The 15,476-nt window shown below is 41.8% G+C and overlaps 1 protein-coding gene across 20 annotated transcripts in view; it reads right to left on the reverse strand.

Annotated features, from left to right (window-relative positions):
• TENM3 (teneurin transmembrane protein 3) overlaps positions 1–15,476 on the reverse strand; it is a 1,708,801-nt gene that overhangs the window by 313,389 nt on the left and 1,379,936 nt on the right. For all 20 annotated transcript variants that reach the window (XM_068278748.1, XM_068278756.1, XM_068278759.1 and 17 more), the window contains one exon: positions 7,250–7,488. In XM_068278748.1, coding sequence (XP_068134849.1) covers positions 7,250–7,488 — 239 coding nt within the window. The remainder of the gene's footprint in view (positions 1–7,249; positions 7,489–15,476) is intronic.

Raw genomic sequence — 15,476 nt, forward strand, 5'->3', positions numbered from 1 at the left:
ACAAAACATGCACTGTTGGTGGTACTTGAGGACAGGGTTTAAAAAGCCCTGATCTAAGGGTTAGGGATAGGTACAGGGAGGGTTCTGTGTGAGAGTAGGCTTAGGTATAGTTCCAGTACAATATTTGTAACATATACAATTTATTAAACTATCCTTAATAACCCCAAGGGGGGTCTAGGGGTTAGGGATTAGTATAGGGAGAGTTCTTTGTGAGAGTACAGTTAGGTATAATTGCAGTAAAATACATGTATTATGTACAATTTTATTACTAAGCTTATTACAAGTGTAAATATCTTTTTTTTGTATAGACGGCATTTTTCCATTTCATTAGCGTTAATTCAACACATTAAGCACTAGATTTTAGTTTATAACATAGAAACGAAAAATATTGTTTTACATAAAAACACATAATTTTGGCTATGTCCCGCGCCATTTTTACCAGATGCCCTTTTTGCATGGATGCGTTAACCGGGAGCAGTGTGTGCCTTCCTCTGCAGCAATTGCAGCCACACCCACAGAACCTGAAAATTGCCCCCTATGAGCAGTCATGTGATCAAATTTTCAGAACAGTATTTATTATTTTTATTTTTTTGCTGCATAAGCCTAATTTTACATCGGAAAGGTAACTTCTGACTACTCGGATTACTATGCTATTAAATTGTATTTTTACATCCGTGTCTGGCGATGGGCTTTAAATCTCCGATATCTAGCTAAAAACTGAGATTTTGGGTAGACTAGCTATTAAACACTTAAAATGTTATCCTCTCAGAGGTACATTCCTATAGAGGTGCGCAGGATTCATTTAGCCTTGAGCAATTCAGTAAACAGGAGACAGTAAAATCTTTTCTAAATGAAGTGCTGACATTTGAAATCCAGGCATCTGTAAAATTGGTCTTCCGGAGCCACTTGAATGCCAGAAACAATGATTATTAGGCAACTGACTTTTTTCTTCTTTGGTTAAAAGACGGAACTGTACACGTTTCTCCATGCTTACAGTATATCCAGCATAAAAATTTCATTATAACTTTCATAAGAGCATTTTTAATGAGCACACACTTTACATAGAGGGAAGATAGACTGACTTTTTGTTTTTCTTTTAAACCATTTTGGCCTGAAGTAGCAAGAATGTTTTGTCTTCAACATCTGATCAAAATGTAACATGTATGTATGTGGTCAGAGCTCTGCTTTTGTCAATCATTCACAGCGTGTCATTGTCACACCCCCGCAGTGACAGGACATCAGTATTCAGACCCCTCAGCATCATACTGTCACTGTTTTACCTCCTTACAGCCATTATATCAATCTCAAAGGTCCCCTATCCTATTTTTTTTTTGACATTTGAGTTCCCTATGGTGTGCTGTTTATGTAAAAAATAATATATTAATAGAGTAGATATAACTGCTAACATATATTGGCAGATAACATAACATACTATTTAGGGCCGGTTCACACTCAGAAAGAGATTTTGCCTTGATTTGCCTTGCGATTCCCGTTCAATAGAATGAGAATCACATCACAATCTCCCCCAAAGAGCTGCATGCAGCATGTCTGCGATTCGCAAATCGCAAATGCTGCAGTAGGAATGATCCCGTAGAGATACATTAGCAACAGCGATTTGCTGATTGCCGATGATCAGCAAAATGCTGAAAAGTGCCCAAGTGTGATCCAGCCCACAGACTAAACGTAGCCTTCTGTGGGTCAAAGTTTCCAGCAAATTTGGTAATGGCTGGTTCAGATGGACTGCTTGAGGAGATTCTTTTAGCCAAAGCTCTAGGCTTTTCTGCTATCGTGGAGACAAGTGATGGGCATTGTTTGAATCAGTTACCATCGTTCCATTGTCATATGTCCATAGGGGGCATGGAACCGCTGAATACAACCACCACCGGAAGCCACAAAGTGTTTCAGGAATTTTGATCAACCACAACGTTGCCCCAATCACCAGCAATCAACAGCAAGCTCATTGAGATGAACGCTGCCATTCTTCTCAGTACTGGTGGCATTCTATCACTGCGTGAAAGGATGACGCCGGATGCCATCTGTCTGAACCAGCCCTAACTTGGATTGAATCTGCCATTGATCTTTTCACTCCAAAATATCTATCTGATAAATACCTAATCAATTTTGAACAGTTTAACAACAGAAATAAGGATGATGCATGGAGATAAAAATCTAATAAATAATGAATAAGAGCAAATCAAATCACCTATTGAAAGTGACAGCATTTTGCAAATGTAAAAATCGAGAAATAGCTAGGAAAATAATCAACTTAGTATCCAAAACAAAACCAGGTAACCACCACCTAAAGCAGGCATTGTCAAACCGGTCCTTCGAGGGCCGAGGTCCTCACACATTTTTGACACAGCTCAATCTAATTGATGGGACTGAATCAGGAAAGGTGTGGTCCATCAGGTAGAACACATTCCTCTCTTTCTCGGTCCATCCTAAACACTGGCATGAATGGAGTTAGACATCTGTGTCCTAAAGAAAGGACCTGGGTCCATATGCAATTAACTTTTTCTCCTGAGTTTTCTCCGAAGAGATAATTTTTCATCTTCAATTTAGAATAACTTTTCAGCACTTTGGAAAAAGTACCAAAAATTGGTGAAAAAGTACTATAAAAATGATTTTGAGTAGTTGTTTGCTTGCTTGTGGTGTAAAAGGCATTTTATTGACAAGTTTGGAAATATCACCTAGGAGAAAAAGGTGTCTGTTCTCCACTCATTACTAAGCGGAGAGTGAACGGCTCCTTTGTTATACATAGGAGCCATTCACACTTGTCATGCTGCAACAGATCCACAGGATCCATTGCAGTAAGCAGACCGCATTTCTGCGCAGTCCAGGATATAGCCTATGGTCTATATAGTCCGTGATATAGCCTACGGGGGAGCGCATCTGCCCCAGGCTTCACCCGTATCACTGCGGACCAACAGAGCAGACATTATAAAGGTCCGCTCCCGCTGGCCTCATGTGATGTGGAAGTTAATTGGGAATGGGCCTGAGTCATTGCCTTATTTAAAGGGACACTGTAGGGGGGTCGGGGGAAAATGAGTTGAACTTACCCAGGGCTTCTAATGGTCCCCCACAGACATCCTGTGCCAGTGCAGCCACTCACCGATGCTTCGGCCCCGCCTCTGGTTCAGTTATGGAATTTCAGACTTTAAAGTCTGAAAACCACAGCGCCTGCATTGCCGTGTCCTCGATCCCGCTGATGTCACCAAGAGCGCACAGCGCAGGCCCAGTATGGTCTGCGCCTGCGCAGTACACTCCTGGTGACATCAGCGGGATTGAGGACATGGCAACGCAGGCGCAGTGGTTTTCAGACTTTAAAGTCTGAAATTCCAGAAGTGAACCGGAGGTGGGGCCGGAGCATCGAGGAGTAGCGGCGCGGGCACAGGATGTCTTTGGGGGACAGAAGCCCCGGGTAAGTTCAACTCATTTTCCCCCCACCCCCTACAGTGTCCCTTTAAGTTCTCTTTAAGGGTGTGTCTCAGCATCCAATCAAAAATCTACTATCATATATCTCAGCAACAGTCGCTCATCGTTTTTTGTACCATGCTGCACAAAAGCTCATTATAGATAACCAAATACTCAAAAGTACTAAAATGTTATTTTACCTTTAACACAACCGTGTATGATGCTGCTGAAAAAGAGTTAAATTTTATTTCCTTTCTTCCACTTCTTTAGCATCTTATTAAATATTTTGTTATCGCCAAGCCTGACACAACAGCCATTTGCATTGTCAATTAAATATTAATGCTGCACCGCATTAAAGCATTTTAAGTATTTTGTTATGCTTTGCACTTAGCATAAAATAGGGTTCAATTTCAGTAAGTAGAAAATATTTCTATATACAAACATACAGTATTAAATTACAGTAAATGATAGCTGAAGATAGAGAAAAGCGATTATATTTTAATAGTTAATGCGGATAGCTTGGTCGTTAGGAACAATGCAGAAAGTTGGTAAATACATAAAATGAGCTGCTGCTTGGCAGTTTCTTGCTTTACAGAACAAGAGAACAAGCTTTTTGTCTTCATCTATTAATAAAGATGATATAAAAATCACTGAGATAGTAAAGTATCACCAGAAATGCCAAGAAAAAGGTACACGTTCATAATAGTCCTAAATGACTAAAGGTTTAGCAAATAACTACTAAAAAGTTTTCTTTAAAAACATTTTTTTCATTTTGGATAGAGTATGAGAAAAAAGTGATGCTCTAATGCTTGGTACACACCATGCAATTTCCCATCAGATGGATGGGTCGAATAGATTATATCAGACAGGTCAGATCTGATTTCCGATCATTGTTCGAATTGATTTTCCGATCACTCCTATACCAAATCAATAAGAAAAACGATCGGAAATCATAATATTCGATTCGACCCAGCTGTCTGAAGGGAAATTGCATGGTGTGTACCAGGCATTAGGGGTTCATTGTGGTGTGTGTCATAACTGGTAAGAATGCCCCTCACGTCCTGTTGAGTCAATGGCCTCAATTCACAGAGCATTATCAAACGTTTATCAAACACTTTATCAAACGTTTGATAATTTACCTCATGGCTAAAATCTCATTTTAAATTCACTAAGGTGTTATATATTTATCAAATGTTTTACCGATAAAACGTTCAACAAATATATAACACCTTGGTGAGATTTTACCCATGAGGTAAATTATCAAACGTTTGATAAAGTGTTTGATAAACGTTTGATAATGCTCCATGAATTGAGGCCAATGAAGTGAAGAAAAAACGTCCAAGCTGTGTCATAGACAACAGTATGTTTATTCTATTTAGCGGAGAAGAGATGAATAGCACATTGGTCAGGTTTATGAAGAGATTCACTTCTTGCCCTAAAACCTAGACCTTAATGTAGACCTGAACTGAGAGGGATATAGAGTCTGCCATATTTATTTCCTTTTAAACAATACCAGTTGCTTGGCTGTCTTGCTGATCTCTTTGGTGGCAATAGTGTCTGAATAACTCACCTGAAACAAGCATGCAGCTAATCCAGACCAACCTCAGTCAGAAACAGCTGAGGTGCATGCTTGTTCAGGGTCTATGGCTATAAATATTGCAGGCACAGGAACAGTGAGAAAGCCAGTTACTCTTTATTGTTTAAAGAGGAACTGTCGCGAAAATCTTAACATTTAAAATACATACAAACAAGAAGTACTCTTCTTTCAGAGTAAAATGAGCCATAAATTACTTTTCTCCTATGTTGCTGTCACTTACAGTAGGTAATAGAAATCTGACATTACCGACAGGTTTTGGGTTAGTCCATCTCTTCAACGGGGATTCTCAACATGGCCTTTATTCTTTATAAAGACATTCCCTGAAAAAGATTTATACAAAGATGCTGGCCAGCCTCCCTGCTCGCTGTACACTTTTTGGCAGTTGGACGGAGCAACTGCCCTTCACTAAGTGCTTTTAAAAATAAAGAGAACCCTGAGAACCCCCCATGAGAAGATGGGATAGTCCAAAATCTGTCGGTAATGACAGATTTCTACTACTTACTGTAAGTGACAGCAACATAGGAGAAAAGTTATTTATGGCTCATTTTACTCTGGAAGAAATGCACTTCTCATTTGTATATATTTACATTTATTTTAAATTTTAAGATTTTTGTGGCAGAGGTCCTTTAAAAGGCAAACAAATAGACCAGCCTCCATATCCCTCTCTGTTCAGGTGTGCTTAAACAAAACAAAAAAAAGAAAGAAAGAAATGTGATCAACACTGGAATAAATGTGATTAACACTTTAATAAACAAAAAAACAACCCAACAAAAGGCCTTGGCCAAATTTTTCAAAATAAAGTAATTTTCGATCAGTTATAGATGTGTTTAAGATGAGGGCCACTGTCCAATTAACTGTTTCTCCTAGGTGATATTTTCACAACTTGTCAATAAAATGCCTTTTAACCAGTTGAGGACAACAGGCTTACATCCCCCAAGTGACCAGGCTATTTTTTACAATTCAGCACACTGCAGCGTTAACACTGTGCTACACGGCCATACAACTTAGCACACAAATGCATCTTGCCCCCTTTTCTTGCCACTAACAGAACTTTCTGTTGGTGGCATCTAATTGCTGCTGCGATCTGCATTTTTTAAATCAATTTTATAGTTTTTAGTTTTCTTTAAATAACAGCCAATCCCCACGATCGCCTCTCCTAGGTATTAGCCTATGAGAAACTATTGTTTGTGATTCTCTCCTGGGGACAGCTCAGCGACAAAGCTGTCCCACGTACAGAGCTGCACTAGATTGCAGCGCTGTACAACCACTTTCGATGTCTTTTTTCCTTTTCTCAGCCTGCCAGCCGCGATCGCAGGTTGTTTCCAGAGCTCTGTTCCGTATCTCAGCGGGGATGTGCTCGCATCCACTCACGCGATCCCTAATTTCCCCCCCCAGGACCTGACGCCGATCTGCGTTAAGCGGTCCTGGGGGAGCCAGCTTGTGGCTGCCAATCGGCGTTAGGCAGTCGTAAGTTTGGTTAAGCCACCAGCCAGCAAAAAATACTCTATAATTTTGATAGTCCTTTTTACCTTCTTTATGGTACTTTTTCAATTGAAAAGCCATTTTGAAGAGCAGATGAAAAATGATCTCCTAGGAGAAAACTCAGGAGAAAAAGTGAATTGAATAAGGGATGAGGTGTGTTATGCAAGGGCATCCATATGCATTCCCTGTGACCTTTCCTAATCAATGTTTGATCAGTAAAACAACTGAGCAATTAAACACTGATGAAGAGAAATTAATTTAATAGATTTATTTTTTATTCCTTTTTTAATTGAATCCAGCATCTTATCTCTGAAAACATTGTATAATTTATATGTAATCTAACTTGTGAGCTGCACTGGATTTTACATACAGCTGTTGTTGTAAAGTGCAGACTTTCCTGATCTATTGCCTTGTCCAACCAAAAACACAGTATTATAAAGTCATTTATAAAACAGGCCTTTGGAAGAAATTGCCTTAGATCACTGCAGAATTTAAACAGCCATTTCTCTCTGTAGCTGCTGCAGTCAAGATGCAATAAATGGCAGATGCCGCCTTCTTCTTAATTAACACTAGATTAAATATTAACTTGATATTAAAATAACACCACTCAGAAGGTATAAATCATTTTTGTCTTTTCAGATAAAGAATAAAAAAGGCGGCTTTACCTATATTAGCTTACAGATCTGATAAGTTGTTCCAGCGTGCTTATTTTAATAATTATCATGCATGAAGAATAGTAAAATAGGAATGGCTTACCTATAAAATAGGAAAGTAGTATTGCCAGTAGTACAGAGACCCCTACGGCGCAGAGAGCGGTACATTTCCAACTACAGTACTTTGAGGACTTTTTGAATTTAAAAGCACTTCTAGATAAGGTGTTTCGAGGAAGTGGTCTTGTGGGCGGAGTATAAACCGTGCCAGATGCCATTGTGTATCCGGGTGTAGCAGTGCTGAACAGTGGGGTTGTCCCTGTTCCTGTTTTGAATAGAAAATGCCTGAAAAGAGACAAAAAAAATACATTTAGCAAAGAACTCCACTTTGAAGGAATTAATATTAAAGGACCACTATCGCTAAAATTGAAAATACATGTAAAAACATAAAATTAAAAAGTACGTTTCTTCCAGAGTAAAATAAGCCATAAATGACTTTCCTTCTGTGTTGCTGTCACTTTCAGTAGGTAGTAGAAATCTTACAGAACCGACAGGTTTTGGATTAGCTCAACTCCTCATGGGGGATTCTCAGGGTTTCCTTTAAGTTCAAAAGCACTTAGTGAACAGCAGTTGCTCTGTCCAACTGCTAAAAAAAAGTGTTCAGCGAACAGGGAGACTGGCCACCATCTTTATATAAATTATTTTCAAGGAGTGTCTTTATAAAAAATAAAGGCCATGCTGAGAATCCCCCATGAAGAGATGGATTAGCCCAAAACCTAATGTTTCTGTCAGATTTCTACTACCTACTGTAAGTGACAGCAAGATGGGAGAAAAGTAATTTATGGCTCATTTTAATCTGGAAAAAACATACTTTTTATTAGTACGAGTTTACATATATTTTGAATTTTACAATTTTCGCGATAGTGGTCCTTTAACGATAACATTAATAAAAAAATGTTTTCAATTTTATTTTTATTCAGAGAAAAAGATTGCACAATAAATTAAAGATGAACATTGATAACAACAATAAACCAGCACAATAATACTGTGAGTGGTTTAACTTTTCATAAGACATAATATCATAAAACTCGAGCAATGCACATAAACAATCGTGCATACAAGGGGGAACAGAAGACTTTTAGTAAAGCGGAATATAACCCTGCATTTCAACTTTGCTCTAAAACATTATTTACAGTATATTATATGCAACCAGCATTTTTTTTTTACTAGACCAGCATTGGAAGGGTTACACAGGGCTTTAAAGTCCCTGGAGATTTTTGCAGACCATCCGAACTTGAGTTAGATACTTTTTGTTTACACAAATGTATCTAAGTGTTTATTGTGACTCATCTCTCTCACTGAGAAGGAGTTGGAGGACAGCCAAAGAGTGTGTAACATTTCTCAATAGATACATATAACTAAATAGAATGTAACTATCTGAACGTCTGCACGGAACTTAAAACCTCTGTGTTTAACCCTTCCAATGCTGGTCTAGTAAAAAAAAATGCTTTTTGCATATAATATGCTGTAAATAATGTTTTAGAGCAAAGTTGAAATGCAGGGTTATATTCCGCTTTAAGCTGCAATCTACATCAATAAATCCATCAGAGAATATAATATATGTTCACCTTAAAAAAGTATGCAGATAGGTGAGCACACCAGACTTTTCAAAAGCTAACATGTTACTTTATTCTTCACAGCATGCTCCAAAACACCATGAATGACAATTGTTTTGGGCCTCGCAGGGTCCCCTTCTTCAGAAAAGTGCAGGCATATAGCAAACACAGTCATGTACCTCATATTAAATACAAAACCAAGTGATAAAACACCACCCATGGACCTTTCCAACAAGTTTAGGCAAGTAGTGACTTAGAAGCATTACAAACGTGGTCTATAAAAGCACTGGCGTGGTTGGATAGGCGGGGTTTGTATCTATGGAAGAGGGCAATCCAGGGATCGTCCTGAACAGGAGTTTCCAGTACCTCGGAGATTAGCTGAAAACACACCTTACAGCTGAACAGTCCTACCAGTAGTGTAACTGGTCGGCACTCTGTCCACATCCTCTACAATAGATGTCAGATGATATCAAGCCCCACTGATGCAGTTTAGCAGGTGTGCGGTGCCAGTTGTAGAGGATCTTACAGGAGCGTTCCTTTAACCTCCTGGGGGATACAATTATATCGCCCAGGAGGTGGCGCAGCACTATTTTTTAATTTTTTTTATTTTTTAAATCATGTAGCGAGCCCAGGGCTTGCTACATGATAGCCGCTGTGCAGCGGCATCCCCACACCCCCTCCGATCGCCTCCGGCATACAAAGCAAACAGGAAATCCCGTTCAGAACGGGATTTCCTGTTTGGCTTCCCCCGTCGCCATGGCGACGATCGGGATGACGTCATCGACGTCAACGACGTCGTGACGTCAGAGGGAGTCTCGATCCACCCCTCAGCGCTGCCTGGCACTGATTGGCCAGGCTGCGCACGGGGTCTTGGGGAGCGGCGCGGCACGGCGGGTAGCGGCGAATCAGCGCGGAGCGGCGGCGATCAGTATATACACGCAGCTAGCAAAGTGCTAGCTGCGTGCAACAAAAAAAAAATTATGCAAATCGGCCCACCAGGGCCTGAAAAATCCTCTGTGGCGGCTTACCCCGAGCTCAGCTCGGGATTATCCCCCAGAGGGTTAAGATGTTATTAATAGAAGATCTAGTCAGACTACAACATATGGACTCCCACCCCTAGTCTTACAAAAATTTAGTCTTTCCTGCCACTTTCACATGGCAGAAGTATAGTTCTCTAGTGTCGAGTACCACACTACTGAGTACATATCTGAGATGAGACCTTTTTTAATAGACCTGCTCAGAAATCCCTTCTCGATCTCAGAGGGAAACCGTTTTCTTAAAGGTGAAAACAATTACTGCATACTTTTATTGCACATGTAAACCATAATGTTCTGCTCCTATAATAGTTCTGTATAGTTATAAGTGTACACAATCCTTTTGTCCTACCTCCTCTCTTTAAGTTGTGCTTTTAAAAAATGCACTGCTTTGTCATTTTGTGGATCGGTGGTGAAAGCAGCTATAAACAGTACAATATAAGATCTGTGAAAGATCAGTGCATTGTGGAGATGAATATAAATTGACTCTACAGACTGCAAGAACCATTGCGCTTGGAAAAAGTGATTTAGAAGACTATCAAGGGAATGAAAACATTATTTGTTAAAGGTGGAACACAGCAGGTCCTGGCATATGAGGCACATATTTTTAGTAAATTAAGCTGATAAATTGAACAATTATGCTAATCAATGCTATAAAATTACCTACACTAGCTCAAATGTCACAGATCAGGTAATCAGAAGTTCACTAGTGCATTAATGGCTGTGACAACCAGAGCTTAGGTGACAGATACAGTTTAATTATTAGTAAAGGAGAATGGGAGATGTATCAGCCAGCACCAGAGCCAGATCATCCATAAAGTAAACCTAGGCAGTTGCCTAGGGCCTGAAGAGAGTCTAGTGGCCCCATTAAACCTTACTAAAAAAGCCAGGTCACCGCAGAGGCATATCTAGGTATAATAGCGCCCATGGCAAACACTGAAATTGCGCGTGTCCCCCCCCCCAGTCAGAACACCGTAAATAACAGCATTGTACCTCACAGTCTTAGGCAGAGCAACCGCTTCACACAATCAGAGGCCCCCTCACACTCGGGGAACTCCTCCTCCGATAAAGCCTTCACTAACCAAAAAATTGCATTATCAGGGCATATATCCATAGCCATATTCTCTACAATAGCAAATAGGCTAGCCATATTCTCTAGAATAGATAACAGAATTATGTAGCCGTGTGCCCTTAGATATCAGCATCAGTAAGCTAGATGTACTCCAGCCAGTTTGGTAGCCCTGTGAGTTCCCCAGGTAGGATTATTAGGAAGCAATGTATGGACCCTTTCTCAGATAGTAGTATTAAGTAGGTAGCTAGCATTTCACCAGACATTCCACCTGTATAGTTAGCTATATGTAGTCCACCAGCAATAGCCTCAGGTATAAGTAGCCAAAAGTTTTACCCCAGTATGGGTAGCTATATGTAGTCTCCCAGAATTGACAGCCCCCAGCATAGGTAGCCCAAGGTGTCTCTCCAGAATAGGTAGCCCCCAGTTTAGGTAAGAAGGTGTCCGTTCAGTATAGGTAGCCAAATGTGTCCCTCCCCTGTTAGGTGCTCAGTATAGGTAGCTCCTCAAGTATTGCTAGCCAAAGGTGTGCCTCCAGGATAGGAAACTAGAGGCAGCCCCCCCCCTCTAGAGGTGTCCAAAGTAGGTAGGCCCCCCTGCTAATCTGAGGTGTTTGTAAAAGGGAAGCATGGGAGAGGAGAGGGACCCTAAGCACAGTATTAGTTTAGAGTGGTATCTAATTCAGTTAAGTGAACTTTAGTTAGTGGACACACAATTATTATATTATTACCTTATGTGTAACGTATTTTCACTTTGCTGACAGCAGCCAGTTGATCTCTCTCTGCTGCCTATGCTGCCTGCCTAGCTGCTTCACTGACAGTCACTCCATGTGCACTGTCACCTGATCTCCTGCAGCTACACACACACACTGTTTCCTCTCCATTCCCACCCCCATCAGCCCCAGCGGCACGGAAGCAGCCAATCAGGAGGGGGTTCACTGGGGATGAGGGGCTGAGGCTCAGACAGTCAGGCAACAAGTGGTGCTAGCCGGCGGCCGCCGTTACTATGGCGACCACAGACGCTGGGCAGCGCAGTGGGGAGGACTGTTTGGTGGACAGATCAGCTCAGGATCGCCAGCCGCCGGGGATGCGAGGCAGCAAGTGGGGGCGGAGCCGAGTCGCCGACGTTACCATGGCGACCACACAGACGCTGGGGCAGAGGAGAGCAGCGGGGAGGACTGTCACTGCGCTAGTGCGCTCAGAAGCAAGCCGTTCAGGAGGAGGAGTCGCTGATGATGATGAGAGACAGCACGTGGAGGTGGAGGAAGAGCGGAGCCGAGTCGCCGACGTTGCTATGGCGACCTGCCCCGACCACAAACGCTGGCGCAGCGGGGAGGAACAGAGAGGTGAACGGACAAGCTGTGGCAGCCGCACACACACGCAGACAGTGCCGCTCTCCTGACCCGACCTAGTAAGGGGCGATTAATTGCTTACTGGGGATGCGCCCCCCCAGGTGAGTGACAAAGGGTGCCCATAGCAGCTGCCCTATGTGCACCCCTGTAGATACGCCCCTGGGTCACCGTCAGCGTTGGACAAAAACTGATGTCTTGCCTAGAGTCCCATTTCATCTTAATCCATTTCTGACCAGCACTACAAGGAAGCTGTGTGAAGACTGTGCGGCAGGCCTCTGTATGCTCAGCCCTGGTATGTGACAGCCTTGGACGAAGCAGCGTATGTCTCAAAATGGCCAGTGCAGTCGGGACCTCATCAGACAAATGTATCTATCTTCCGTCTAAAGGAGGATACATATATAAATGAATGAAAATATGCCTTATTATTAAAAATAAAAATGAGCTTAAACATCTTATAAATACAAATAGAAGAGCAATGGGGGTAAATGTTAAAAGGGCTTCCACTTTAAGCTATAACTATTTTAAACTTTGTCTGTGTTGACTGGTGCAACTTTTCTGGTTTAAAGTGAATCAGAGGTGAAAATAAACGGATGAGATAAACGATTGCAGCTAGCCTCCTACTCCTAAAAATGACTATATTTTATGTTTAAACATTTAAAAATAAATTTAATGTTTTATTGTCTCTGATCAGTGGTAGTCTATTAAGTGTCCAAAGCTAAAATACATGAACTGTTACCCTTTTTTTAATCTATCCCATGAAGTCATAAGTTGTTCTCTGCAGGAAAAGTTTTATGGCTGTAATTCCCTATCAATGAGGGTTGCGCTTTAATCTGACAAGGGTCCAATGAGAGACAAACTGTTACTTGCAAGCCTAAAGGTAAAAAAAAATAAAACACAGTCTAGTTATTATTAATATGTTTGGCACTTAGAGCAGCATTTATACAGGCTATGCATAAAAAAATAGGAATTTGATGAAGGTGCTGTGTTCCTCCATAACAATAACAGAAGCATACGTATAAAAATGGCACCGGCAAATTTGGTGCAGGATGAAGCCGATAAATGGCTCACCTTGCTGCTGCAAAAGTCCTGGTGGTGTTAATTACTATTCCCCCTCGGTCTTTCCCCCATGGAAAGAAGCAATTCGCCTGCCAACTACCGCTGGCAGGCAAATTACATTGTTTTTAAATAATTTGTGCTCAGTCTTTCGCTGGCGCCCAAATTAGCTTCTGAGCGCTGCCACAGCTGTAATGCCCATTACGGCCTATGGCGGCGCTTGGTGCACCCAAATTTGCCGGTGCCTATTTGTTCTGCTTCGTAACAGAAGTGATTTGTTATATAATTTCTCTGAGTATGGACCTGTGAAATGTATCTAGCCAGGAAATAATTTTTCTATCCTTTGTAAAAACTTTAGTTTGAAAACAGCACTCCCGTATGAAGGCTTGCAAACTGTTATTAGTACCTACAAAACCAATTTATATGTGTATCCAATATGGAGAAAAGGGGGGTAGCTCATAAAGAGGGGCTTGCCTGGGGCATCAAAATAGCCAGAAACAGCCCTCAGCAGGAGTGCAATGTTTCAATTTTAAACTCATTAGCGTTAGTTGGAAACCGTCCGCGAGTTAAAAAAGTAAGATGACTAGAGCTTCCTTTCTGTTCCTTCCACTCCGTGACCTAACATCCTGCTGGCTTCACAACTGCTCAGATGCATGGCATTCCTCCCTCTAATAATCTCAAATAATGAATCCAGGGGTCTCTGTGGCTGATAGCGACAAAGCGCCATTAATCATCTTTCCTTCCTTTGAATATACGTTAGTCCCACATGCATTATTTTGCAATTATTGGCAACAAGTTTAGTTTCCATATCCCTGCCTGCTTCCCTGGTTTACCTAATGCATTAATCATTTTGCTCATCTCCTACCTGGGACATCAACCAGGTTGCAGATGTTTATCTCATCTGCATCACCAGGCCGAATTCCTAGCAAACCATTTGTGGAATACCTAATTAACATACAAAATAGGAAAGGTCACGGCGCCATCCCTGGTTTATTTTGCTGGTGACCTTAGTTGTCCATTATACATTAATAACAATGCTCAGTATCCAAGGTTAAAGCTCTCTCTACAACACTTTACAGTTTGCACCAAGCTCATGATAGGCTTTAGAGCACAGGCAACATTGTTATCAGCAGGAGTGAAGCCGACGTTGGTGGTTTACAGCTTATGTACATTGATAACATCATTTTTCCTAAGTATTTTTCTGGCTGATCCATAAAATTTACTATAAGAAAAATGAAAATGCACAAAAATGGGTCAGAGAAGTATTATTAAATGTAGAGTTCTTTTTTTTCCTTGTGTAGCTAACATGAAAACACATTTCTTGGGAGAAAACTCAGGAAAAAGGTTAAATACATCAGGACCTATATGATGGAGCCCTAGCCATAGGCCTCTGTGCCAAATTACCAGTAGTGAGCCTCTGTGCCGGAGTCCCAGGAGTGGGCCTCTGTGCTGGAGCCCCAGGAGTGGGCCTCTCTGCCGGAGCCCCAGGAGTGGGCCTCTGTGCCGGAGCCCTAGGAGTGGGCCTCTGTGCTGGAGCCCCAGGAGTGGGTCTCTGTGCCGGAGCCCCAGGAGTGGGCCTCTGTGCCGGAGCCCCAGGAGTGGGCCTCTGTACCGGAGCCCCAGGAGTGGGCCTCTGTGCTGGAGCCCCAGGAGTGGGCCTCTGTGCCGAAGTTCCAGGAGTGAACTGCTGTGATAGAACCCTAGGAGTGAGCCTCTGTGCCAGAGTCCTAGCTACAGGCCCCTGAGCCAGTGCCCCAGGAGCACTCTTCTGTGCTGGAACCCCGGATTTTTGGGCGTGGGCTGCTGTGCCAGAGCACTAGGAGTGGGATGTTTTGGCAAAGCCCTGGGAGTGTGTCTCTGTGCCAAAGACCTGGGAGTGGGGTTGTGCTGTCCTGCATTGACAATTCACAAATGTAAGTGGATATGCAGCACTCATTTAGTGTACATGGATTTTGCGCACTTATAACATTGTCTTACACACTGCTAATGTAAAGCTAACCCCAACATATTATTGATAACTAAAATCACCCCCAAAAAGCCTAATTTGTGATGAAAAAAATTAATCGATCATTTTGATGGGATAAGTAGTGATAAAGTTATTGCTGAATAAAAAGGAGAAGTGCTGACAGGTGAAAATTGTTTTGTCTGTTAGGGTAAAAACCCCCTTGGTGGTGAAGTGGTTAAAGTCCAAATTTAGGCACAAATTCTTT

Source organism: Hyperolius riggenbachi, chromosome 1 (genome assembly GCF_040937935.1).
Source record: "Hyperolius riggenbachi isolate aHypRig1 chromosome 1, aHypRig1.pri, whole genome shotgun sequence".
Lineage (NCBI taxonomy): Eukaryota > Metazoa > Chordata > Amphibia > Anura > Hyperoliidae > Hyperolius > Hyperolius riggenbachi.